The following is a 23,999-nucleotide window of genomic DNA, read 5'->3' on the forward strand; positions in this document are numbered from 1 at the left end:
ATATTTATTATAAAATAAATGGATTAAGAAAATCGACATTTTATTAATCCAGACGGTGAAGTCTAAAAATGTGACAAAGACCAAGCTGTAAGGTGACTCTCTACTGCCCCCTTCTGTTTTTTATACTTATATGCTCAAGAAAATTGATCACAGGTAGGTTATTGAGAGGCATAAGATATGTAGATAAGTTGAAAATATGTGGTCTAAAAAATATGTGGACCTCGGATTTTCTCATAATTATACTATACCAGAAATATTGAAAACAAAAATTACATCAAAAACGCATAAAGCAATCTATAAGTGATAGAAAAAAGAAAATAACCACCACATAAGTTAATATATTTCTGTATTTGCCCTCTTCAGGCTGTCCTCACTGTGACCCTCGAAGGATATTCATGTGTAGGCAATGGATGGATAAATGAATTTCTGTATTCTTGTATCAACTTATTTTTGGTCAAATAGAAAAAGCACCATATACACAATTGCATTTTTACATGTTAAGATTTACACTTCCAAGTTTACTGTGTTGTTTTTACTATTTTCATTGTTGTTTATTGTAGTGTTATCAATAGTGCTGTTGTTCTGTGTTTATCTGTATGCTTACATTTGACAATCACTTTTGTTGCTATCAAAAATGTTTTGGGCATTGAGGGGCAAAAAAAAAGCACACAAGATGTGTAAAAGGCCTGCAAGAAATAAAACAGGTGCAATTAAAATCAAAACGAGGTACTGAACAGCGCTTTTGTCAGTTGCAGTAAGTTAATTTTAAGATATTTAGGGCCATTATTATTTAAATTTAAGACCAACATGATTCGTGTAAAGAGGAGGGAAAAAAGAAATGAACATTTTAAAAATACAATGTGACTAAAAGTGTGTCCTCATTTTTATTATTTCACTTGTGTTATTTATTTATTTATTTTTTTGCCACTGTCTTTTTTTTTTTTTGCTCTGTATTTACTTTTATTTCAGTTTTGTTTTGGTTTCAATTTTAGGCCTTGGGAAATCTTCAAATGGCCAGATATTATTTAACAGATTCAAACATCAATTAAATAAGCTAACAAATAATCTGAGTCCATAAGGCAACTACAAAAACCAACAAACTGCCTAGATAATATGTAGTTTTGAAGTGAAAGAAATTTGCCATAATTGATGAAAAAGTAAACATTTCAATAGATAATTGACTAGGTATAGTGATGTACGGCTGAGAACATTGTCTGGTGGTATTTTTAAAGTCTGAAACTTACCTCGACTCTGTGAGTACTTTGCTGATAATAAATTTGGCCACCGCCGTTAGTTTTTGTAAAAGAAGAAGAAGAAGAAGAAGAAGAAGAAGAAGAAGAAGAAGAAGAAGAAGAAAAAAGACTTGTAACGTTCATTGCTATCATCTAGTTTCCCACATGCAAAATGTTTTTGTTTATCTGCTTTATGAACATTTAAAAGAAAAATTTTAATTCAAGATCTTCCATCAAGCATGGCACAACAGGTCACAAAGGTAGAAAATTTCTAAAGCTTGTAATTCAACTGTTCCAGATAATAACATATATCATAAAGATAGGTGATTTTTTTTTTCATTTAAATGAACTATTTAAAAGATGTGGGGAATTATACAGCAATCCCTGCTATCTGTGCAGCTTCAGTGTAAACTTCATCTGCCTGTTTCTTGTATCTCTGTGATAACTCTTTAGCCCTTCTCACTTCCTTGATATTCTCTTCCAGGTTGTCATTCAGTCTCCCTTGTTCTTGGTAAGTTTCTGCTGCTCCCTTCACTTGCTCAACCATTTGACTGTCGCTCCGGAGCAGCCAGTCTATGAGCTGTAGGAGTTTGGCACCCTTTGAGACAGTGGCTTTAGCGCTGCCTGAAATACCCCTAAACTCATTCTGGACTCTCTGCAGACTTGGAGGCAGTGGTTCCTCCTCAGTTTCTCCCTCTGGGCCCACAGGATCCAATATGAGAGAGAAGTCATAGCCCTTCATCTTCAAAGACACCCTGTATGTAGTCTCTGATGACAGAAAGGTGGACAGAAATTAAATCAACCAACAGAAAAAAGAACCACCTGCTTATCATGCTGCTTTAAACAAAAATGGTTTGCTGCTCACCCTGCTCCTTCCTTATCGTCCCTATGCACTCAGCAAAAGCCAGGTTATCAACGTCTGTACTGTCGCAGCTCTGTTTCAACCTTCTGATGTGTCCAACCAGGGCTTCATAGTGTTCCTGCTGCTCATTGAATATCTCTGCCATGTCAGTAAATCTCTGATCCAACTCTGGCACATTCACCCGTCTCATCACCAGCTTTCCACTCCTTTTCACTGTCGGCGCATCTGGACATTGCACAAAAGACAGCAGACAAAAAGAAAAGCATGAAGTAGAAGAAGATTCTGGAATTCGTACAACATTTCAGCGCAGATATGAAACGCAGACATGGTTTACCATTGTGAGCTGAGGGCGGCCGTCTGGCTGATTCAGCTTCAGTCACTTCAGATGGAGATCCAGGCTGCAACAAAGGCTGCCTCTGAAACAAGAGAGAGAGTCCTCTCATATTTATACACACACAGTGTTGGCCTCGTTTAATTAATCCCCAGTAAAGATGTGTTAAGAGATTTAAAATATATATTTTATTGCTGTAGCATAAAACTTATGCTGAACATTTTAGAAAACTCCAACAATTAATATTAAATACACTTCAAGTGTATTTAAATCAGTGGAAAAATCAGTGCAAAAAAATGTCATGTGTTTTTAACAAACTCACCAGTAGCAAAAAAAAAAGTTTGTGTCATATAGTGCTAATTTTTTACCAAGGATGTCAATAAATGTGCCTGATACTGTAACAATTGAGCAAAACAATAAGGACAGCAAAACCTTTGATCGTGCTTCAAAAATACAAAAGAAGTTGAGATATAAAGGGAGTTTTGTTTACAGCCTCTCAACCAAAATAAAAATAAAAATGATCTTCTATAAACCTACATAGACGTGCTATATAGTTGTACAAATAACACGTTCGAGAAAACTACTGAAGCTAGACAGAGCTCTCCATTTGTTTCATTTTACCCGCGAGAAGGTATAGAAACCTCGGTGCGATGTATCGACAGCATACCTCGCTGAGACTGTCGCTGGAGACGCAGCAACAGCAGAGGAGACGGAGCATTTTCACCAGCTTAGTGTCCTTTGGCTTGTTTTTAGGTCACTTATTGTGTTGTTGAAGTTTTTGTCGTCCACATTCCACATGACGTCAGTGTCACGCGGGCCATGAAAAAAAAAATCTTCCGTGCTACGCTTGAACATTGTGACAAAGGTGTGATAAAGCTCGACAGGAGGAACTACAGGTGAGCGTCAGGTGACGCGCACACACACACACACACACACACGCACACACGCACACGCACACACACACACACACACACACACACACACACACACACACACACACACACACACACACACACACACACACACACACACACACACACAATGTAAAAGCACTGAAGGCCTGATACTTGCATTTGCACCGACGGATATGTGACTACCAAAATGGCAGTCTATTCCAAACTGTTGCGTGGTTGCATTTCATGGATTTTATTGGTAAATGTAGCTAAATTTATACAATTAATAAACTTGAAAAAAACAAACAAAATAAATACACAGACACAACAAACAAATTTAATCGTCATACAAACAATTAGGTTCCAAAAGGTAAAGAAAATGTAAGAATTTCTTTAAACAACTGCTTTGTCCAATACGGAAACTGTTACAAGAACGTACCAACCTAATTTTGCCCCTATCAGTTATCAATAACTGAAGCTGTTTTTTTTTTTTTAAAAAAAACCGCATCTGTGAAAATCAGAGTTGGATGAGGACTCACGTTTATTTGATTACTTTGTGAAGAAATGTTTTCCAAAGCTTCCTCTTAAAAGTTGCACTATTTTTTTTTCCACGTCAACAATTTGGGAGGCTTATGTAAGTCCATGTAAGTTTCTCTAAGGGCAGTAAATCTTCAACTTTTTAAAATTTAAACGTCTGTATATAATTCTATTTCAATTATCACACAAATATTTGTTGTTCTTCTTAAACTCAACCGAAGGGGGGCAGCATAATGCCTTCTCTGGAACTTCTATGCAGCCTCGGGGATGGAGAAGAAGACGTCAAAAAAGAGGGGAGATGCGAAGCTAAGCTGAACACTATCTTACTAAATTAATGTTCAGTCTCCCATAAGTGTCTAGTTTCTGTCCTAGTCGCCCCATTAAGAAAAGTGACATCTGACATTCGTTTTTAAATGTAAAAATTGAAAACAAGTTGTTGTCTTTGTTAGCACGAACAACGCTACTGGTTGCTGAGCGACAACAAAAGCCACACACCGCTGGCAGTGAGCCTACTATTGCTTTACGTGAACTAGTCGGTCAAATACCTGCCTGACATGACGGGCGTAGCGTCTCCGGAAAAGGCAGCAAGCTCCAAGAAGAAAAGCGAGAGGAAGTGTGCCTCCAAAGAAGAATACAGGCAGCTGTCCGGCATCATGGCAGGCATGAACATTCTGAGAAAGCAGGTGCAAAGATTTGTTTTAAACTGGCTTTAAATGGGAGATGTGTGTGTTTAATATATGTTACCACCCAATTGTGTTTGGTGTTTACCTCCAGGGTACACTCTGTGATGTGACCCTGGTGGTTCAGGGGAAACACTTTCCTGCCCACAGAGTGGTCCTCGCTGCTGCCAGCCACTTCTTCAGCCTCATGTTCACCAGTAAACCTCACACACGGACACATACAAAAAAAATGTTCATGTTGAGATGGATGGATGGATGGCTTTCAAAGAGTGGCAAAAAATGAACAAATCTCAGATTCTGCACCACATCATTGTAAATTATGTTTAAAGTTACAATCAAGATCTTTCTGTAAGATCACTCAAATTTACTTTAAATATAGATTGTCAGATGGTTAGTGTGATTCCTGTGTAAATATGCACAAGAAGCAACATTTTTCTTTCTTTCTTAAATTCACCTTTTAAAAATGTTGTGCATTTTTAAACCCTCCAATGAAAGTCTATGCTTAGTACATCTAATTTATAAAAAACACAATGTTTGGTTTGGTTTTCTTTTGCATTACTTACTTTCTCGTCCAGCCAGAATGATGGAATCAATGTCTCATGAGGTGGAACTGAGGAGTGCTGAGCCTGAGATCATTGAGCTGTTGATTGAATTCATTTACACAGCAAGGTAAGGTTCTGCCATAAAATGTCTTGTCATGCTTTGTCATATATATGTAGTTTGCGGTTCCCTTTCAGTCGATCCACTCAGTACAACACTCATAGAGATATAACGCCCCCACGTGGCCTTATTTAAGACACCTTTAATCACACCTGTTGGACAATGATGGGTGATAATGGGTGGCAGGCCCCACCTGGATATAAATAACCTATCATCACTGACGGCTCTAAACGGGATTTGATATCTCAAAAGAAATGGCATAACATTGCTTGAAGGACCTGCATAAACAAACAGGGGGGCACTCATTCACCTGCCTTGCTGGAGCTATGTGTTGTACCTCGTTCCTCTTCTTTAGGGAACAGTGGTTATATTCATAACATAACATTTTATTAAAATAAGTCGAAATGTTTCTAAATGAGGTTTATGTTCTGCGACATTTTTGTGTGTTTTTGTTTCCCCTCGTGCCAAGTGACACGTCTTTGTGTGTCAGAATCTCTGTGAACAGCACCAACGTTCAGTCGTTGCTGGATGCAGCCAACCAGTACCAGATTGAGCCCGTGAAGAAGATGTGTGTGGAGTTTCTTAAAGGACAGATCGACGCCACAAACTGCCTGGGTACATGCTTGAAATACAAACCCAGTTCCAACAAATTACAGAGATTAGTTGTATTTACTAGTTTTTCTTTCTGTCCTTCTGCAGGTATCTCAGCCTTAGCAGACTGTATGGACTGTCCTGAGCTGAAGGCTGCAGCAGAGGACTTTTTCCAGCTCCACTTTACAGAAGTCTATAAACTGGATGAGTTCTTGCAGCTGGATGTTACACAGCTCACATATTTGCTCCACCAGGACAAGCTCACTGTTCGTGCTGAGGCTCAGGTACGCACAAATTTAATTTGTATATTGAACGTGGTAACTTTGTTTTACTGATGTGCTTTTTTTCGTACCTTTGTGTTTAGATTTATGACGCGGCAGTGCGCTGGCTGAAATATGACGTGTGCAACAGAAAGCAGTACATGGTGGAGGTGCTGGGGTGTGTTCGCTTCCCTCTGGTCTCCAAAGCCTTCCTGTCAAAGACCGTGCAGGCAGAGCCGCTCATCCAGGACAACCCACAGTGCCTCAAGATGGTCATCAGTGAGTAGGAAGAAAACAGGGGTTTGCTGTGCATATTAGTAATCTTGTTAAAAGAAATCATGAATTATAGATTATAAAATCTCCTAAGAGGTAAACTAAAGAGCATTTACATTAAGATAAGCATTTTATTCAGAAGAATAACTTTGGTTGACATCAGCATCCCACTTCTTTTCTCCAAGGTGGGATGCGTTACCATCTATTGTCTCTGGAGGACCGAGAAGACCTGGGAGAGAGCAGCCGGCCACGGCGCAAGAAGCACGACTATCGCATCGCCTTGTTTGGAGGCTCGCAGCCTCAATCCTGCCGCTACTTCAACCCCAAGGTATTAGGGATATATATGAAAACACATCTGAGCACGAGTGCTATGATGTTGGTGCAGAAGCATTTGCTAGGTACATCCTTCAAATCATTTGAGCATCTCTATAAAATCATGTTTCTTGAAGTGTGGTGAAGTGTCGGTGTTTTCCATGCAGGACTCCACCTGGACAGACATCCGCTGCCCCTTTGAGAAACGCCGCGATGCCACCGCCGTCTTCTGGGACAACGTGGTGTACATCCTGGGGGGCTCACAGCTGTTCCCTATCAAGCGAATGGACTGCTACAATGTTCTGAAAGACAGCTGGTATTCCAAGTTAGGTCCACCCACTCCACGCGACAGCCTGGCCGCTTGTGCTTCTCAGGGCAAGATCTACACATCGGGCGGATCAGAAGTGGGTAAGCATTAAGATCCCAGATAAAAACCTTTCAGACGTTAAGACTGAGTTATTTTTATTTCTACTAATGGGGATGCAGACAGTAAAATGCTCTGGTTTAGTTGAAGTTGTTGTATGTGTGAGGTTTGTGGTCATTGGATTTCAGCATTGTTTGAATGTGTGTGTCTGCAGGCAGCTCAGTTTTGGACCTTTTTGAATGTTACGACACAAGGACAGAATCATGGCTGGTGAAGACCAGCATGCTGTTGGCCCGCTGCAGCCACGGCTCCGTTGAAGCCAACGGACTCATTTATGTTTGTGGGGGAACGGTGGGCAATAACGTCTCTGGGAGGATCCTCAACAACTGTGAGGTGTACGACCCCAGCACACAGCAGTGAGTACAGTGTGACTGAGGATGGATAGGGAGTGTGGTGAAAATATTAAATTAATCAGTGACAGTGAAGCTCTGAGAGTTTAGTGAGGTTTAATTAATTGCTGGTAAAAGGAGAGGATCGCCCCACAACACGGAGAGTTGTGCAGCGGGCCAAGACTGGATCTGCTTAACCTTCATATATTTGACACAAACAAAGATCCTGTCATTCAAGTTCAATCCAAAGATTGTGTAAGGCTGTAATAAACCCACTTTGTGCAGTAAAAAGAAGATTGCTAATTCAGAGGGGGAGGGAAATTTCCATGACTGTCTTTGTAGTCGGTGGAAAAACTAAGTATCCAAATGTGCTTGATTAACTCAACTTCCCTATAAAAAACAGAGGGTTTAGAACCATGGACTGCTTTCTCCTGATAATGTGGCTCAAAATTAGTTTATTCCTCCTTAATTTGTGTTTATTCTGAGGTTAACAGGGTGGATGATTTACACCTTCATTTTTATCTGTCTAACATGAATTGGTTAAATCGGATGTGATAGTTTGCCCACAGACACAACAGAATGACATTTTGGCATACTCCTACAGATATTTCCCTAAATTCATGTAAATTTTAGATATTTACTTTATTTTATTCATATAATAGCGCAAATAATTAGTGGGTCAAATTCCTTTAGTTTACTAATCAGTTACAATTACTGCTTCCTCATATCTATAAATCTTGGCAGCAGAAAGAGCAGTTAGTCAGTAGAGTTTGATATAGCAGTAAATTAGACCTCCATTAGGTTCAAAGGCAATGCATACTCTGAACACAGATAATTATGCTTTTACTAGAGGTGGCAAGAACAAAGTTCTTTCTGGCCAGGTCATTTGTTATGTCACAAAAACTCCTGTGAAGTCCTTAAAAGTCACTTTTATTACAGCATCTGTAAATAACAGTTGTCAAACATTGCACCATAAAAATGTCTCCTCAGACAGTGTGTCAAGAAAAAGCTCTACGAAACAGAATGACAACCATTTTGTTCTTGCAGCCCTGGGAGAGAGAAGGTGTTTCAAGTGTTTGAAAATTACATTTGAATCACATTTAAAAAGTACATCCTACATCCTCAGAAGTCCAAGAAAAACTATAATTTAACTTGATGCAGAGTAGACTTGAGGATTTTTTTATTTATCCAGTACACTTCAGAAAGGCTTTCTGAAACCAGTAGCTCTTAGAATAAAACAAGCAGCTGTTGTCCAGCTGGTAACTATTTTCTCCTAAACCCTAATTGCACATTTCAGATGGCGAGAGCTGTGTGGGATGAGAGAGGCCAGGAAGAACCATGGACTGGTGGTCGTCAACAACAGGATCTATGCTGTGGGAGGACAGGGGCCTTTGGGTAACTGCGACCACCACAGGGACCAGTACGGATTGGTAAACTGTACATCAGGGCAGCTGCTATACAAGGATGTTTTTGTGTTCTTGAAGGTGGACTGGATTCAGTGGAATATTATGACATTGCCAGCAACGAGTGGCGAGCTGCCTCACCAATGCCATGGAGGGGCGTGACGGTAAAGTGTGCAGCTGTTGGTGATGCAATCTATGTGCTGGCAGGCTTCCAGGGGGTGGGACGGCTCGGGCACGTCCTGGAGTACCACACTGAAACCGACAGGTTGGTATTTTAGCTTGCTTTCCAGAAATTCTAACTACTGTTTAAGTTTTCTTTTTTTTGCTCTGAGATTTATGCGTGAAAGCACGACTCGATTATCTTTATTTCGAAGCAGCCACATATGCACATTCTATCTTGGATTTTTCAGATCCTTAACTGATTCAAATCGTACTCATCTATTTCTGCTGTCAGGTGGGTGACGTGCAGCAAAGTGCGAGCGTTCCCCGTCACCAGCTGCCTGATCTGTGTGGTCGACACGTGTGGAGTGAACGAAGATGAAGATATGGACCTCATAGACTCTCAGCCGCATGCCGCGTCCTCTTCCTCAGCCCCAACCTCATCCCCCTCATAGTAAAAGAATCTTATCTAGTGTATTTTAATTTTCGAATGTATGTTTACAGCTTTGAAAGAAACCGATTTGACTCACAAAATGCAGTGTTTTTCTTTTTTTGTTGTTGTTTTTTTCCCCAGAAAGATCCTGCTTTGATAGCTCACTATTGTAAGAATGTTCTCTTACAGACATGTTTTTACTACATTATTTAATCTTTAACTTATATTCACTTTAAAACTGCAGTTGGTTTTATGTTACATGTTGCATTTTTCTTTTATTTCAACCAAAAGCTTTAGTGCCACCTTTATGCTTTATAAATAATACCACATACAGGCCTTTGAAGAAAATGTGTAAACATTTTATTTTCAGCTGTAGTTACAAGTAAAACAGTGGGAATAAAAATAGGAATGTAAATTCTGTACTGCTCTCATATACATTTTTAATACATAATTGTAGACAGGACCACATAAATTGATGTTGAAGAAATAATGTCATAAAAAATATGTAAAAAATTATTGCGTATTCATAAATCGTAGAAGTCATAATAGTGGTGGTCATCTTGCCCCTTTGCCATTTTTTTAAAACTTTTGCAGCTTTCATACCAGTCGTGCGTCAAATCATACCCACTGTGACCGCTGATGATTTTAAAGTAATTCACTATAATCTGCTCTGCCTACAGCAGGTCAGTAATACTTATTTTTATTTGCCATATTTCATAATAAATGACTCCCAAAGTAGGAGCACCAGAAACACGGTAAAATCATAATAGGACCATGTTGTAAAATTTCTGAAAAATGTAAAATCCTGTTTGAGATTTGAGCATTTTATACAAGTCAATGGGTTTAAAACGGAAAATTGATCAGGAGTCGTTCCCTTTAGCTGCCACTTAACACTGCTTGCTTGTTGATATTTTCAAGAGTTAGAACACAAAAAATTTACTTTTATTTTAACGGAAGTTTTTTTTCTCTCTAAATTTTGACCAATAACATGTAAAAAAACAAAAAAAACAATTCAGGACTCCCATCATTGCCAAAACTGTTTGGTAGTTTGTCACATTTTACAGCACTGCATTTGGTCTAAAGAAATTAAAGTTCATAAATCAGTAGAAAAATAACATTTTTTTTTGTTTAGCCGTAGAATATTTTTTTCAATCCAAGAAATGCACAATTAAAATTTCCTCGTTATCCACTCGTCAGCTCTGTTTGACAATTCCCATAACTTCCAAAATTTTTTGTTTCTAAATGCCTCGTACACGCTTCAGTCTAGTTGAGTAAAAATCAGTGGTTTTGACGCAAAAATTGAGAAAATCTTGAATGCTAGTATTTTCTATTTTTGGATTCAGAACAACTGTGTCTGCTGAAGAACATGGAGCACATTTTTCTCTTCTTAGGCGTTCTTTGAATAAATAACCCAAATCACCAGCTTAGTCCTCAAATAAAACTCAAAATCCTCATCGGCCAGACAAAGCCTGATTGGCCCATTTCTAGTTCATACCTATTGGCATCGCTTTTATTACCTTTGTAATAAAAACACTATTCTTTTACATTCAGTGTTTAGTCCTTAAGTAAACATGACTGGGTAAATATAATTAGTCTATTTATTAAAAAATGCTTGTAAAATGATGCATATGATTTGAAACAGCTGATCAGAGAAGTTTACACACCACATTTTAGATGGCTGCTTCAAACTTAAATTACAAGCACCTGCATACCACTGGAAGAGGTTAAAATAGTGCGAAGCATGATAGTAAAGATTAAAAATATTATTCTCCTCCAAAGAATAACCTTGGATCATAGCGTTCTAGATCTGTGCATTTCTCACTGCCTCTCTACCAATCATCCTCCTCTTCTTCCTCACTCATAAGGAGAGCAAACCTGTTATTTATCTCCTCTGAAACCCTCCCTCTACCCTGAGATTGTCCTCTTCCGCCTCTCCCTCTCTTCCCTCTGCCTCTACCTCTCTTCTTCTTGCCTGATCCGAAGCTGGAGGGGTTTGCCTTGAGGCTGCAGTGCTTCACAGCATCCAGCAGGCAGAAACAGAGCTGTCCAGATAAAGATCCACCAGGCAGTAACGACTCCACAGGCCAGCCTCCTTTCAGGTACCTGAAGAGGCCGTGTACCAAGGTACCGCTGAACAACCTAAGCAAGAAAGGTTTTATTTTTAATTACAGGAAATCTAGCTCATACCTCAACAGGTGGTTGAATATGTAAAAAATGTTTTAATCCTCTTACAATGTCACGTTGGGCTCGGGCAGCGGCACCAGCAGCAGCTGATTCAGGCACAGGGCACTCCAGAGGCAGGACTGCCATTGGCTGAGGCAGTGGGCCGCCCCGACGTCCACTCCTCGTCTTTCACCAGGTCTCACCCGCTGACGATCTAGTGCTGACAGAAAACCTCGCTCGGCGGCCCAGTTTAGCTGTGGGGCTAGAACGTTTCACCTGTTAAGAGGCGTATCTCTGACTTGACGAACTGCATATTTTCAAATCAACTAACCAACGGGTATCTTGCGTGGCGCTCCAGGCTGATTGTTCAATGTCAACTCTCCGTAAATCATGCCTATCACTAAAGCCTGCAGCAGGGGCTTTGAAGGTGCTGGTGTGGCCTCACGCAACCAGAATCCAGTCACTGCAACAGCAAGCTGCAGATGGAGAGGAACTGGAGCCAGGGCCGACTGCGTCACACCTAAGACTTCCAACAGGACACCAAGGCGCACTGCAGCAGGAGCCTGGATATGACATGTATTGAAAAACAACCATAGTCAAACAAGAACCAGTTCAACAAACAAACCCAAGGTCATATCAATGTGGATTTTTCTTATTTCATCAATCAAAAGTTAAGATTTTTTAGGCTGCTAATGAGTCAAGCAGAGCAAACATTTTCAACAAAGTCAAATCATTCAAACTGGAACAGACCTGTACTCAAATCTGTATGCGCAGAGGATTAAAATAATGCTTTTTTTTAAATTTACTGTATAATTAATTATTTTACAATTGAAATCAATATTTTAAAGAGTTTAAACTCTTCAAAATCCAAAAGATTTGCAAAAGCACCCTCAAACCTTTTCACAATACAATCACACAATTCTATTCAGTTTTGTTCCCTGCATTTGGACTTGTGATGCCATCAACAATGGACTGACCTTAAAATGTTAGTTATTAACTTTTTTAATAGTCTTGCCCTGCCTTATTTAATGGTTCTCTTCAACCTTCCTACTAAAGGGACTGAAGTCAACCAGCTATTTTGTCTAAGATGTTCCAAGTTCCAAATGGGAATATAAAGATGACTGAGTTTTTGCATTAGCAGAAACATGGAACGGTTTGCCTTTTTATACAAGCAATGGTCAATTTTGTAAAAATATTAAGACATCTTGTATGATTTCCTTCCACTTTGACAGTTTGCACCAACTAGTTAATGAATGTCCTGCAATACAGTTAACACAAAATGTGTTTACCTGACTGAGCCCATCCAGATGTATATGGTTCCAAAGGATGACTGGTTCCACTTGCTTTTTGCTTAGGTTTAGGTCCAAACGGTCATACTCTTCCACGAAAATTGGAGAACCAGAGCCATGTGATTGTGTTTGTACTGGAGCTGCATTGAACAGGTGTTCTGACCCCTGCTGGCCCCTGCCTCCACCACCTCTTCCTCTTCCTCTGTCACTTCTTGTTCCCTGCATTTGGACTTGTCCTGCCTTTGCTAGTTTTGCGCCACTAACTGGGCTTGCAGCTTTTTGCAGTAAAATCCCATACACAGCCTGACGTATTGGTCTAGAACTACAGTGGCTGCTGGCTAGTCTGTTATTTTCCACCTGCGGGATGAGAAGGACCCTCTGCATGACAAAAGCATCAAGCACCATAGGAGACAGCTGTCCCCGTGCTGCAGCCAGAGACAAGCACTCTGGCAGCTGTGCCAGACCAGATGTCTTCCCCCTCTGAGCTAATGTACCTTCAGAGAACCATGGAGCAAGAGAGCTTTGAGTCTTGATGTTGTACTCTTGCATAGCAGCCAACAGCTGGGAGCTGAGCCCACCTCCCTGTCCTCTCCCGCCTGCCCCAGCCGCTCCATCCATTAACCTGCTAACCTCCTTCAGTGCCTCCGTCACATTTGGAAACGATGACAGCCAGATAAGGATGCCCTCAACACGAGAAGCAGGTGCCTTCCCCCTGCCTCGGCCACCGCCTCTTCCTAATGCACTCACGTCTATGAGAGCAAGGAGGGTCTCAGTCTCTTTTGGAGCACCATAGTCATTACCAGTTAGGACTGCACATAAAGGCAGCAACTCGCGATTCATGCCCCCAAACCAGCGGCACAGATTGTTAGTGGTGTAACATCGGGATGGGATGTAGCGCTGAGAAGCTTTTCCGTTAAGATTGGTCCACTGGAAAAAATGAAGTGGCAGATAACCAGCTGACATAAATAAACAAAAAGAGAAAACAAGGGGACATAAATTGCAGGGAAAACAACAAAGTGCAAGTTACTAGAAAGGGTTATTTGAATCATCAACAATGTAGGAACACTTTCTCTTCTGTCACACACCTGGAAGGTCAAATATGTAAAAGTCGCTGTCATTTGTCAGCACTGGACAGTTCCACTGCCGCGCCAAGCAGGCAATCTCCCAGTCTGCCTCTGCTGGACACTGTACCAGCGGGATTCCTCTTTGATTTAGGACCTGAATGAAGACTTTCCTTACGAGGATTGGGAGAACAGAGCCATTGCGACCATGACAGATGCTGTCTGCCTCCTTTATCTTGGACTGCAGACGCTGACGCAGAGTAGCGAACTTCTTGTCACTTGGGTCCACCCCTTAATATGATAAAAAAAATTGCCTTAATAAAGTCTGTTGGCGCAAAGTCCTTTTTATCATTCAGTCATACCTATCGAGTCTAGGGTTAGGAGAGACAGTAGTTGCCAGGTGCAGTGTGTGTTTTCACACACTCCCAAGCAGAAATAATTTTAGTAGTGTCCTTCAAGAAGCAATTGTTGTCTCCTACCAATTTGAAGCATTATAAGGCGGTGCAATTTGAAGTACGATGTTCTAAGACAAGATTGTACACGAGGAAACATTTGGGAGAGACGAAAGTCTCACCGATTGGTAAATTCACCCTAATATCAGACAGTGTAATGCTCTGACAAAGAGCATTCATTACAAGACCATCAAATAAAGTTCATGGCAAGATAATTAGAATATGACTGAACAAACATAACTTATTACAAATGCTACCAGAAGACAGGACTTTCCCTCTAAGAGGAAAAATTTTGAATTACAGAAAACCAAACACATCACATCCGTGCAAACATAGTAAGCCACCTATTATTTATCATGGAGGGATGATTATTTGAGCTCATACCATTCCAATGATTTAAAGTATTTTTCACCAGCTACCAGAAAAAGAGACAGGTAATTTGTAGGCATATTCCACTACATTACATTGAAAGGGCGATCAAATAAGCTGCGTTTTGGAGCGTTCGACAGTATCACGTCAATTGAGCTGAAAGAAATGACCGCAACTGTATCCTTACCCCCATCCAGCAACACATAGGGCTCGATGTTACAAGTTTCCAAAGCAGATAGGAATTCGTTGAGAAAGCAGGCGAACGCATCGTAGTCCCCCCCATGCTGCTGATCAAATCCGTAGCTGAAATACAGGCGGAAATATAGACTGCAGCCGTCAATAACCAGACGACTATCCCTGAACTTCACATCCTGAAGGAAGTTTCTGTTGGACTCCACATATGTAGTCAACCCCTGAACACCCATGACATCCCAGTGCCTGCAAGATGAAGATTAGAGCAAAACATGTAGACGACAGTGGGAACAATGTTGCATGGGCAAAGATCAATGCAGGACAATAACAACTAGTTATTAAGCATGGCAGAATATACTAAGGTTTTGTTTTCTCTTGTTACCTTTCCGGTTGTTTTCACGAATTATGACACAATAATATTAACTACAGCGATATAATGCACATACACTAAGCAAGTAATTTATACTTACTAAGCTGTCATACACACTGCAAGTAGGAAGTTAGGAGCATGTGTCGCTTCACTTGTTTTCTTGAAACGCGAACTTACTTCCTTGTTGGTTACATTTCAAAATAAAGGTGTAGTCTGTTATAAATCTGTTGAGATTTTCATTCTTCATTCTCCAAACAAATTTTGAAAGAAAAATAACACACTAATATATAAAAAAACTTGAAAAACAGATCGTCTATGGAACGCTAATTCTTTACAAAAACGTACCAGTTATTTCACTACGGTAGAGCTGCAATCTCGCGAGAGAACACGAGAACGCAAACCGCTAGCAACCGCGCTAGCCAATTTCGTTTTTTCGTGTTTGAAAATTTATACCGTACTGCAGTGGCTACAATGTCCGGAGGAACAAACCTCGGCTTTCCGGGGATAAACCAAGCGTTGGCACATCGCAAAAAAGACAGTAGTCCCTCTGCTCGGTTCTGGGAGAGTCCGGACACTTTAACCCAGCTGGAGGTGGTCCGACAGTGGATCGGGAAGCACTACAAAAAGGTAGCTAGGTGGAACCGCTAGCCGCCCCCTGCTAGTAGTAACCCTGTAGACACACTGTAAACAAATCTTTCCTGCTAAATAGCTTCACATGGGGATGCTCAGTTTTTCGTTTAAAGATTACAGAGCTGCACCGCTTTAACGTTTAGCAAAAAGTAGAAAAAATAGCGACCAGCTGTGCAACTAAGTGTAGGATTATGTTCATTGTTTAATTTCTTCCGACAAATTGGGAATATTGCTTGTAAAGTGTAATAAATTAACTTTTTTGTTCTATTTACCAAAACCATTAATGGAACAATGCCTTCTTCTCCTCTCAAAATCTGTTTTTGTGTGTTAGTATGTGCTGGTGGATGCTCCATCTTGTCAGGTCCTGGCTGCAGTCACCTTGCAGCTTCTCCAGTTCCAGGAGGATGCCTTTGGCAGACAAGCTCCCAACCCTGCGCTTACAAAGCTTCCAGTGAGTATCCCAGTACTGTTTCTTCTGACTGTTGTCTAACAAACCTCCCACACCAGTGGTACTTTTGCTGCCTGTCTTGCTACCTAAAATTTATGCTGGTATTGCTAGTTGCTATGTAAATATCAACAAATTAACGGTGATGTAGAAGTAATAAGCACCTACAGGCTAAAAGATGAGATGTTCAAGCATGCTGATTTATCCTTTGTACATTGTTTATATTATTTTCTGGTGTCTTTTTTTAAAATTCCTATTTTCATTTATTTAGGTTCTGGTTCAACCAAAATAAGCCAACTGTTATAAAACAGGAGTAATGTGCAGCCTGATCAAACTAAAATAACTAAGTGTCCCCCTGTTATTAGATGTTCTATAGTAGAGCCACCTTGCTACAATTCACTGCATTAGTCTGGTAACAGAATATGGGAAATTTCTTCAAATTGTTGGTTGTCAAAGCTGCTACTAATTGGCACACAGTCAGTACAGTATGTCATGTTGCAGACAGCTCCATTTTGTATCCAAAGTTTCATCGGGTACAGAATGACAAACTAATCAGCGCTTGTTTCCTCGATGGTTAGAACAAAATCTTTGCCGTTCCCATTAGAAATGAACATTTCTAATGGAAACTTCTGTTAACTTCTTTTAAAATTTTCAACATAAAACTTAAAGACTTCATCATCAGAGTAAATGATAAGCATTTTCTGAAACTGGGTAGCTAATTTGATCCTTTCTTCAGGCACATTGCTTCCTGGACTTGCAACCAGGCGGTGGACTCTGCCACATCCTCGGCACTGCTTACAAATTCAAGGTTGAACAGGGCTGGTGGGTAACAAGCATCCTGCACTTTTGCTCCTTCATATCCATCTCTTTGCCAGACAGAGATGTTTGATGTTATTCCTTGCTTATCTTCACATAGGAGAAGGTTTGACCTGCAGAATCCATCAAGAACTGAGAGAAACGTCGAGATGTTTGGTGTGATTGAAAAAGCTTTAATCCAGGTATCAAATCTGCAGATGTGTAAGAAACACAGACATTTATACAAATGATTTTATATTAAACAATTGTGAACCTTTTGTGTCATCAGAACAACTGTGTCTCCATCCCTGTGGTATTTATTGACCCTACTGTTGACCTGGAGCTGTCCAGCAGACTCACTGGCATCATCATCAAACACAAGGTAAAGCGGTTCAAATTGTAAAGTAAAGGAGAAAATATTTTCTTACATGTTGAAAAGAGATTATATTCCTTGTGAGGATATATCAGCACTGTTTAGGTCTGATATGAGTGACTTTGCTCTCCATAGGGTGCAATTACTGAGGACAGTATAATGGCCACTCATCACATATACGGCTCACTTGCTTCTACAGAGGAGGGTCAGTAAATCTTCATATATCTTTGCTTTGTAACATATGACCATTTTCTAAACTTTTTTTACTCAATTTTCCGCTCACATTTATTCTCAGATGAGTGGATGCGTCCTGTTATGCGAAAGGATAAACACGTTTTGGTCCACTGGGGCATGCACCCTGACAGGTAATGGAAGAGAATACATTTCTAAGCATAAATGACTTCATGAGGCATTATTTGTAAAATGTGCTCAAACAAAAAGGTTGCACACAGCAGGTTTTGTGGACCCACTGCCATATTCACTTGACTCTTAAAGAATGTAATTCTATTTAACAGTTATGACAGCTGGCTGTCCTCAAGTGATGTGGAAGGAGACGTCGAAGACGTGCCGCACGTCGAGAGGCCATGGAGGGTTAGTTGGACATTATACACAGAAATGAAAAATGTTGACAAAGCTTTGTCACTATGTGTGCTTAAAGACTAGTTTTGAGCTCTGCAGAATGTTAACCTTCACATTAAAACGTTTAAGTGGAATAAGTGAAATATTAACAGAATAGCTGAAGAAGCTAAGGGTGTAGCAGGCAATCGCGAAACAAATCTATAGAAATCTCTGCCTGAGATCTGTAGCTGCTAACATGCTAACAGCTCAAATTCTAGGCAGTAGAGAGGATATTTAATAGTAACATGTCCTAGATGGTGGCAGAGATGACATTGGAAAATAGGATTTATCCTAAATAATGAGCTAATAACTTGTGATCTACCCTTTATTTTATGCATTCCTCTGTTCATGAGAATTTAAAAAAAGATTTGTGTGTGTCTGTGTGCTCTAGGTTCATGCTGGTTGGGTTCTGGACACAGACGTGTTTAATGAGTGGATGAATGAGGAGGACTATTGTGTAAATGAGAGGAATCTGCCGTTCATCCTTCGACAGCGAATCCACCTACAAGAAGATCAGGTTTGTCTGAATTTGTTCGCGTTTAATGTTGTGTTTAGTTGGATCCAAAACGTTGTGAAAACAACATGAAAAACACAATTATGAGTGTTATAAATCAATTATGGCAATTAAAAATATTTATTTTTTATGTTCTCAGTGTTTTATTTTGATTTCAATTATTTTCATCCTATGAAATTGTTAATGCTTTTGTCAAACTAGGCTGCACTCCTGATTTAAGTTTTCTGCGTCTACCTTATTGTTTTCTCACAGGACTCCAAGTCCACTCCATTCAAAAAGAGAAGACGCTCACCCTCCCCTTCCACTGATGGCAGAAAAAAAGGAAAGAAAGGGTAATTGTTAACTGTATCTTTCAAACGTGCATGTGTTTTTGGTTGGCAACTACAAACTAAGTTGTCAGATTTAATATGTGTATGTGCGTGTGTGTGCTGACACAGGAGAAGGCGTGGCCAACAGGAAGAGGAGCCAGAAGAAGACCTGACCAAAGACATGGAGGACCCAACGCCTGTGCCAAATATGGAAGTAGTCACTCTCCCCAAGAATGGTAAAACTCCTAAAACAGCATCCATATCTAGTAAAAATATCTAAAATTGTGATTTTAGATATTTAATCTAATTTTGTTTTCAATTTATTCTCAACTTGTGTAGTGAACCTAAAGAAAGATAGTGAGAATACGCCAGTGAAGGGAGGCATCATGGCTGACCTTGGTAAGGTTGCACGTGCTACAGTAAATGTTCCTGAAAAAACTTTAAACACAAAAAATTGAAACATTGACGTACTATTATGTGCACACATTTATTGTTCATTCTTGATTTTATTTCAGATGATCAGGAAGATGACTTTCCCGGAAGGGTAAATATTATTTTGTTTCTCTTTTACAGTGTTAATAGTATCTTGTGTGTGTAATACAAAACTTTTATAACAGAGAAGAGGATGGAATATTCTTGAAAAATAAAAGTAATATATTTATGTGAAATAATGTGTCTAGGAAGAAGATGAGGGAAGAAGTGAGATCCCTCGCTTATCAGAGGGAGAGGACAATATCACTGAACAAACTCATCATATCATAATCCCAAGCTACACATCATGGTTCAATTATAACAGGTAAACAATACACCGACTTTTAACTGTTTAGCTTTTAATTACGTCAGCATCATAAATTCATGGTTTCTAAAAATATCCATGTAAATGTTCTCCAGCATTCACTCGATAGAGAAACGTGCTCTTCCTGAATTCTTCAACGGAAAGAACAAATCGAAAACTCCTGAAATGTGAGTGCCTCTCACCCATCTTCGTGCAATGCTACAATGATGGCGAAGTTTATATTAGGTTTGATTGTCCCTTGTGCATTTTAGCTTCCTGGCGTATCGTAACTTCATGATCGACACGTACCGACTCAATCCCCAGGACTACCTCAGCTCAACGTCCTGCAGGCGCAACCTCACTGGAGACGTCTGTGCCCTTATAAGGTAGGGTTTTGTATGAGGGTGAAGTCCTGCGGTGGCGTCTGTGCTTCAATAAAATGTTATTTGTGTCCAGGGTTCATGCCTTTTTAGAACAGTGGGGTTTGATCAACTACCAAGTGGATGCAGAGAGCCGACCCCTCCCTATGGGACCTCCTCCAACCCCTCATTTCAACGTCCTGGCCGACACGCCATCCGGACTGGCACCCCTGCAGCACAAACCCCTTCAGGTCAGCTCTGTTGCTCTTACGTAGGACTCGCATCTCCAGATTTTCTTTTGGAGATTTCATTCTAATGAATGTTGTTCTCGCAGGTGTCCGCCTCACAGCACATGTTGAATTTCCCAGAGAAGAGCAGAGAGAAACCTTTGGACTACCAGAACTTTGGTCTGCGCACCGACATCTATGCCAGGAAACACCCAAAGGTCCACCTCAGGACACAAATTGTATAAAAAAGAACTTATAATGCAGACCAACAGAAGTTGGTGCTTAGTTGTGAAATACAAGAATAATAAAAAACCTATTTTGACATTCTTTTTTTAGAAATGAAATCTGAAATGTGTGTTTTTCTATTAGTCTCTTCAGTCAATACTCGGTAGAAAAATAACCAACTATATATTATCAAACGCTATAAATTTAAGTCTGAAACTTTTTGCTATGTCTTTTTTATAGACTAAAGGAGCAAATGCAGGACGAGAATGGACAGAGCAGGAGACATTGTTACTGTTGGAGGTGAGACTGAAAAGTTGTATTTCTTTATACTCCATTGTGGAGCCAGACTTTATAAATGGTTTAAATCTACATTTTAAATGTTTATCTTTTACTGCTTTTTCAATTTTTTTCCCCTGTTCAGTACATGTCATCTGACACAGAAATATGTCTTGTCTTTCAACCATGCCACCTGTCAGGCCTTAGAAGTGTACAGGGACGACTGGAACAAAGTATCAGAGCACGTGGGCTCCAGAACGCAGGATGAATGCATCCTACACTTTCTACGTTTGCCCATCGAGGACCCTTACCTGGAGGACTCGTCGGCCTCTCTGGGGCCGCTGGCGTATCAGCCTGTGCCTTTTAGCCAATCGGAAAACCCCGTCATGAGCACCGTGGCCTTCCTGGCGTCTGTGGTAGATCCGCGTGTGGCGTCAGCCGCAGCGAAGGCGGCGCTGGGTGAGAATCGATTGAGTCGGTGTGAGGTGTTAATCTTCGGGTAAGGTGTTTTGACTTGTTTTTTTTTTTTTCTTTTTTCAGAGGAGTTCTCCAGAGCACAGGAAGACTCGCTGTATAAAACCTCTGATCCATCCAACCATCCAGAACAAACAGGTAAAACAACAAACATAAATTGCTCCAGAATGTCTGGCTGAATCCTGCATGTGTTATTGATCACTTTCTTTGTCGAATAGATGCAGCGGAAGCGGAAAGTCTTGACTCCAGCTCCCATCAGGTAGAAAGAGGAAAATTATTGAGAGCGTTCACCGATGATGTCGGGTGTTTCTTCTTGTTTCAATTTGCACGTGTTGCAGGTTCCTGTGAGGCTAGACGGAGTCAAGATGGAGCCTGGTGTGCCAAAAGTGGACGGAGATCAAGTTAAAAGAGAACATAGTGAAAGTATTCTGACGGAGGAGGGTGATGGTATGTTTGTGTGTGTGTATAATGAGAACTTTTCAAAATACTCTCGAGTATCTGTGTAAGATTAACTGTGTAATTGATTTGTGTTCTAGTCAGGGGGGAGGATGGTGAGAACAGGGGAGAAGGGGACGATGGGACGAGAGGGATGGAGCTGGACCTGGTGGAGGGAAGCGTTCCCATGGCAGCAGCAGCAGCTCTGTCATCTGCTGCCTCAAAGGCCAAGGTGAAACTCACCCTCTCCAATCACATGAATATTTAAGGAGGAAACAGTAGTTCTAGTCTCTTAGAACTCACCTTGTATGCATCTAAAAAAAAATAATGGAGGAACCACACACTGAAATCTGCCTCAGCCACTTATCGAGTTCTTCTCTTTGTTCTCTCTATTATTTGTTGACATCTACTATAAATTGTTGTTTGTCTCTTAAAGGTTGTGTTTTTCCCTCTTGATTTTGTTTCTTGTAGCACTTAGCAGCAGTAGAAGAGAGGAAGATCAAGTCTCTGGTGGCTCTACTGGTGGAGACGCAGATGAAGAAGCTGGAGATCAAACTGAGACATTTTGAAGAGCTGGAAACCATCATGGACAGAGAGAAGGAGGCTGTGAGTATATATATGCTTCATTGTTGCCCAAATTTGAAACTCTAAGCCTCTTGCACATTTAACTTCTGTAAAGTGAGATAAAGTTTACATCTGTGACTTTTTTAGTGTATAAAAGGCTCTTGAATTTGATCCAAGTGTTTTAATATCTTGATAACGTCTCCCGGATTCTATATTGTCAACCTGTTTGTGGAGATATCTGCCATAAATTAATCTCAAACTTTGAGGAATTTTCATTCAAGTGAAGCACGCAGTAATTAAACTTTTACATGTCGGCATGTGTGTGTGTGTGTGGTGCAGCTGGAACAGCAGCGCCAACAGCTGCTGACAGAGAGGCAGACTTTCCATACTGAGCAGCTGCAACAGGCAGAGATGAAGGTTCGCCAGCAGAGGGAGCAGCAGGGCCAGCCGGGTTACACAATGCAACATTCAGGTCTGAACCAAATACACAACTATCATTTGAAAGATGACATTTTTTTACACTTATCCTCACACTAATGTCCCTAGTTCTCTTTACTATGTCATTGCTTTTTGGTCCTATGTGTTCAGTATTGATACTTTGGTCTTACATTCTTCAGGCCAGCCTGTGGCCAACAGGATGGTACCTGGAGGAAACGGTCAGACGATGGCCCCTCGTCTCCCCGGAGCTCCAAATGGGATGTGTGAGTATTTTCCAACGTTGCCGCGGGGTTTCACGTGCTGCTGTTATTTTCATTTACTTAAAGCTCTTAGAGTACTTACTGAAACTGTCTGATCTGTCTCAGACCCGTCGTCACAGCCTGATGGGATAGCGTCTGCTCAGCCCACTCCTCCGTCATCCAGTCACAGCTGAACTGACCAGCATACAAGACGCACATAAAAGAAGTCTGCTTTAATAAAGAAGGATGACTAGATTAAGTGTTCAAGTCAATTGTTGGTAGTCCATTGATTCTAGACTGAAAACTTTGTGAGCACATAAACCCAGCTGATGTGTGTTTGGTCATCAGTTGAGTTTGTCTTATATTTGTGAAATAATTGTTCTCTGGCATCAAGAGTTGAGAAACTCGACTCATTAAAGTTGCTTTTTTTAATGAATCTTTGTGTGTGCATCTCTGTGTTCACAAGAAAATCACTTGAATTTGGAGAGTTCAGAAATCCATTCTAACTGCATAATGACAGTCTAAACTTTAGCCACTCCATTAATTCTTTACAAATTTTAGTACTTGTTTTTGAAACATCAGTTGCTAATTTAAAAATGTTTCGAAAAGCATACAAGAGCTTGCTTTTGTTTTCAGTCAGTAGCACTCCAGCCTGTCATGACGACTACTTAATTTATATTCATTCTTAAGAAATGTTTAATAAATCAAAGGGTGAAATGTTTCACTGCTGTTAAAGAAAATACAAGTAAAAAATTGAATGACTCAATAGGCTACTATTTCAGAAATTGTAAAATATTGTGGGTACAGAAACTTAGGTTATGACACGTGGCTCTGCAACCCATCATTAAAATATAGAAAAGTTTCTGCACAGACCCACAGCTCAGGTGGAGGGGGATCTGTGGACAGGAGGAATATATCTAGATTTTTTTTATGGAGGAATGGACAGATGAAAACCATAAAGACTTCTGGTTGCAGTTTGAAGGGTACAAAATCAACGTGGACAAACATGTTCTGGTCAGATGATGCCAA

At 40.4% G+C, this 23,999-nt stretch overlaps 4 protein-coding genes across 5 annotated transcripts; 2 read left to right on the forward strand and 2 right to left on the reverse strand.

Moving 5' to 3' along the window:
• Positions 1–929: 929 nt before the first annotated feature.
• LOC111610577 lies at positions 930–3,247 on the reverse strand. The gene is made up of 4 exons (XM_023345224.1): positions 3,093–3,247; positions 2,429–2,510; positions 2,098–2,319; positions 930–2,000 (listed from the first exon to the last, which is right to left on the reverse strand). Exons 1-4 carry the CDS (start codon positions 3,141–3,143, stop codon positions 1,603–1,605), a joined length of 753 nt encoding a protein of 250 aa, XP_023200992.1. The 5' UTR covers positions 3,144–3,247; the 3' UTR covers positions 930–1,602.
• Positions 3,248–4,117: 870 nt separating this feature from the next.
• klhl7 (kelch like family member 7) lies at positions 4,118–9,693 on the forward strand. Its single transcript, XM_023344847.1, has 12 exons — positions 4,118–4,538; positions 4,630–4,732; positions 5,111–5,204; positions 5,686–5,810; positions 5,895–6,070; positions 6,151–6,325; positions 6,505–6,647; positions 6,799–7,039; positions 7,210–7,411; positions 8,682–8,779; positions 8,869–9,052; positions 9,242–9,693. Exons 1-12 carry the CDS (start codon positions 4,410–4,412, stop codon positions 9,399–9,401), a joined length of 1,830 nt encoding a protein of 609 aa, XP_023200615.1. The 5' UTR covers positions 4,118–4,409; the 3' UTR covers positions 9,402–9,693.
• A 27-nt stretch (positions 9,694–9,720) lies between these two features.
• LOC102217813 (protein asteroid homolog 1-like) lies at positions 9,721–15,844 on the reverse strand. 2 transcript variants are annotated; one of them, XM_023344846.1, is made up of 7 exons: positions 15,765–15,844; positions 14,901–15,151; positions 13,917–14,183; positions 12,832–13,787; positions 11,874–12,105; positions 11,612–11,804; positions 9,721–11,518 (listed from the first exon to the last, which is right to left on the reverse strand). In XM_023344846.1, exons 2-7 carry the CDS (start codon positions 15,136–15,138, stop codon positions 11,209–11,211), a joined length of 2,196 nt encoding a protein of 731 aa, XP_023200614.1. In that variant the 5' UTR covers positions 15,139–15,151; positions 15,765–15,844; the 3' UTR covers positions 9,721–11,208. The 2 variants fall into 2 exon arrangements, with proteins under 2 accessions (XP_023200614.1, XP_005814720.1); XM_005814663.2 differs by lacking the exon at positions 15,765–15,844 and adding an exon at positions 15,376–15,499.
• LOC102217562 (SWI/SNF complex subunit SMARCC1-like) lies at positions 15,656–23,406 on the forward strand. The gene is made up of 28 exons (XM_014474780.2): positions 15,656–15,902; positions 16,237–16,356; positions 17,087–17,172; positions 17,267–17,348; positions 17,435–17,527; positions 17,654–17,723; positions 17,814–17,883; positions 18,034–18,109; positions 18,528–18,653; positions 18,903–18,982; positions 19,088–19,194; positions 19,298–19,357; positions 19,474–19,502; positions 19,639–19,754; positions 19,850–19,921; positions 20,006–20,119; positions 20,190–20,343; positions 20,427–20,537; positions 20,785–20,844; positions 21,021–21,279; positions 21,361–21,432; positions 21,513–21,553; positions 21,633–21,741; positions 21,831–21,961; positions 22,201–22,335; positions 22,633–22,765; positions 22,911–22,994; positions 23,097–23,406. Exons 1-28 carry the CDS (start codon positions 15,747–15,749, stop codon positions 23,162–23,164), a joined length of 2,814 nt encoding a protein of 937 aa, XP_014330266.1. The 5' UTR covers positions 15,656–15,746; the 3' UTR covers positions 23,165–23,406.
• Positions 23,407–23,999: the final 593 nt, after the last annotated feature.

This window comes from Xiphophorus maculatus, chromosome 13 (genome assembly GCF_002775205.1).
Source record: "Xiphophorus maculatus strain JP 163 A chromosome 13, X_maculatus-5.0-male, whole genome shotgun sequence".
Lineage (NCBI taxonomy): Eukaryota > Metazoa > Chordata > Actinopteri > Cyprinodontiformes > Poeciliidae > Xiphophorus > Xiphophorus maculatus.

What these genes read in the sequence shown, in the direction of transcription:
- LOC102217562 (XM_014474780.2), top strand. Translation starts at nt 15,747, where the DNA reads ATGTCCGGAGGAACAAACCTCGGCTTTCCGGGGATAAACCAAGCGTTG. An exon ending in AGACATTGTTACTGTTGGAG is followed by an intron (nt 20,845 to 21,020) that starts GTGAGACTGAAA and finishes GCCACCTGTCAG; the next exon opens with GCCTTAGAAGTGTACAGGGA. An exon ending in CTGCTGCCTCAAAGGCCAAG is followed by an intron (nt 21,962 to 22,200) that starts GTGAAACTCACC and finishes TGTTTCTTGTAG; the next exon opens with CACTTAGCAGCAGTAGAAGA.
- klhl7 (XM_023344847.1), top strand. Translation starts at nt 4,410, where the DNA reads ATGACGGGCGTAGCGTCTCCGGAAAAGGCAGCAAGCTCCAAGAAGAAA. An exon ending in CGACGCCACAAACTGCCTGG is followed by an intron (nt 5,811 to 5,894) that starts GTACATGCTTGA and finishes GTCCTTCTGCAG; the next exon opens with GTATCTCAGCCTTAGCAGAC. An exon ending in GGGAGGACAGGGGCCTTTGG is followed by an intron (nt 8,780 to 8,868) that starts GTAACTGCGACC and finishes GTGTTCTTGAAG; the next exon opens with GTGGACTGGATTCAGTGGAA.
- LOC111610577 (XM_023345224.1), bottom strand. Translation starts at nt 3,143, where the DNA reads ATGCTCCGTCTCCTCTGCTGTTGCTGCGTCTCCAGCGACAGTCTCAGC. An exon ending in CCAGCGACAGTCTCAGCGAG is followed by an intron (nt 2,511 to 3,092) that starts GTATGCTGTCGA and finishes CTCTTGTTTCAG; the next exon opens with AGGCAGCCTTTGTTGCAGCC. An exon ending in GACGATAAGGAAGGAGCAGG is followed by an intron (nt 2,001 to 2,097) that starts GTGAGCAGCAAA and finishes TTCTGTCATCAG; the next exon opens with AGACTACATACAGGGTGTCT.
- LOC102217813 (XM_023344846.1), bottom strand. Translation starts at nt 15,138, where the DNA reads ATGGGTGTTCAGGGGTTGACTACATATGTGGAGTCCAACAGAAACTTC. An exon ending in CTATGTGTTGCTGGATGGGG is followed by an intron (nt 14,184 to 14,900) that starts GTAAGGATACAG and finishes TATCATATTAAG; the next exon opens with GGGTGGACCCAAGTGACAAG. An exon ending in GCCACGCAAGATACCCGTTG is followed by an intron (nt 11,805 to 11,873) that starts GTTAGTTGATTT and finishes GAAACGTTCTAG; the next exon opens with CCCCACAGCTAAACTGGGCC.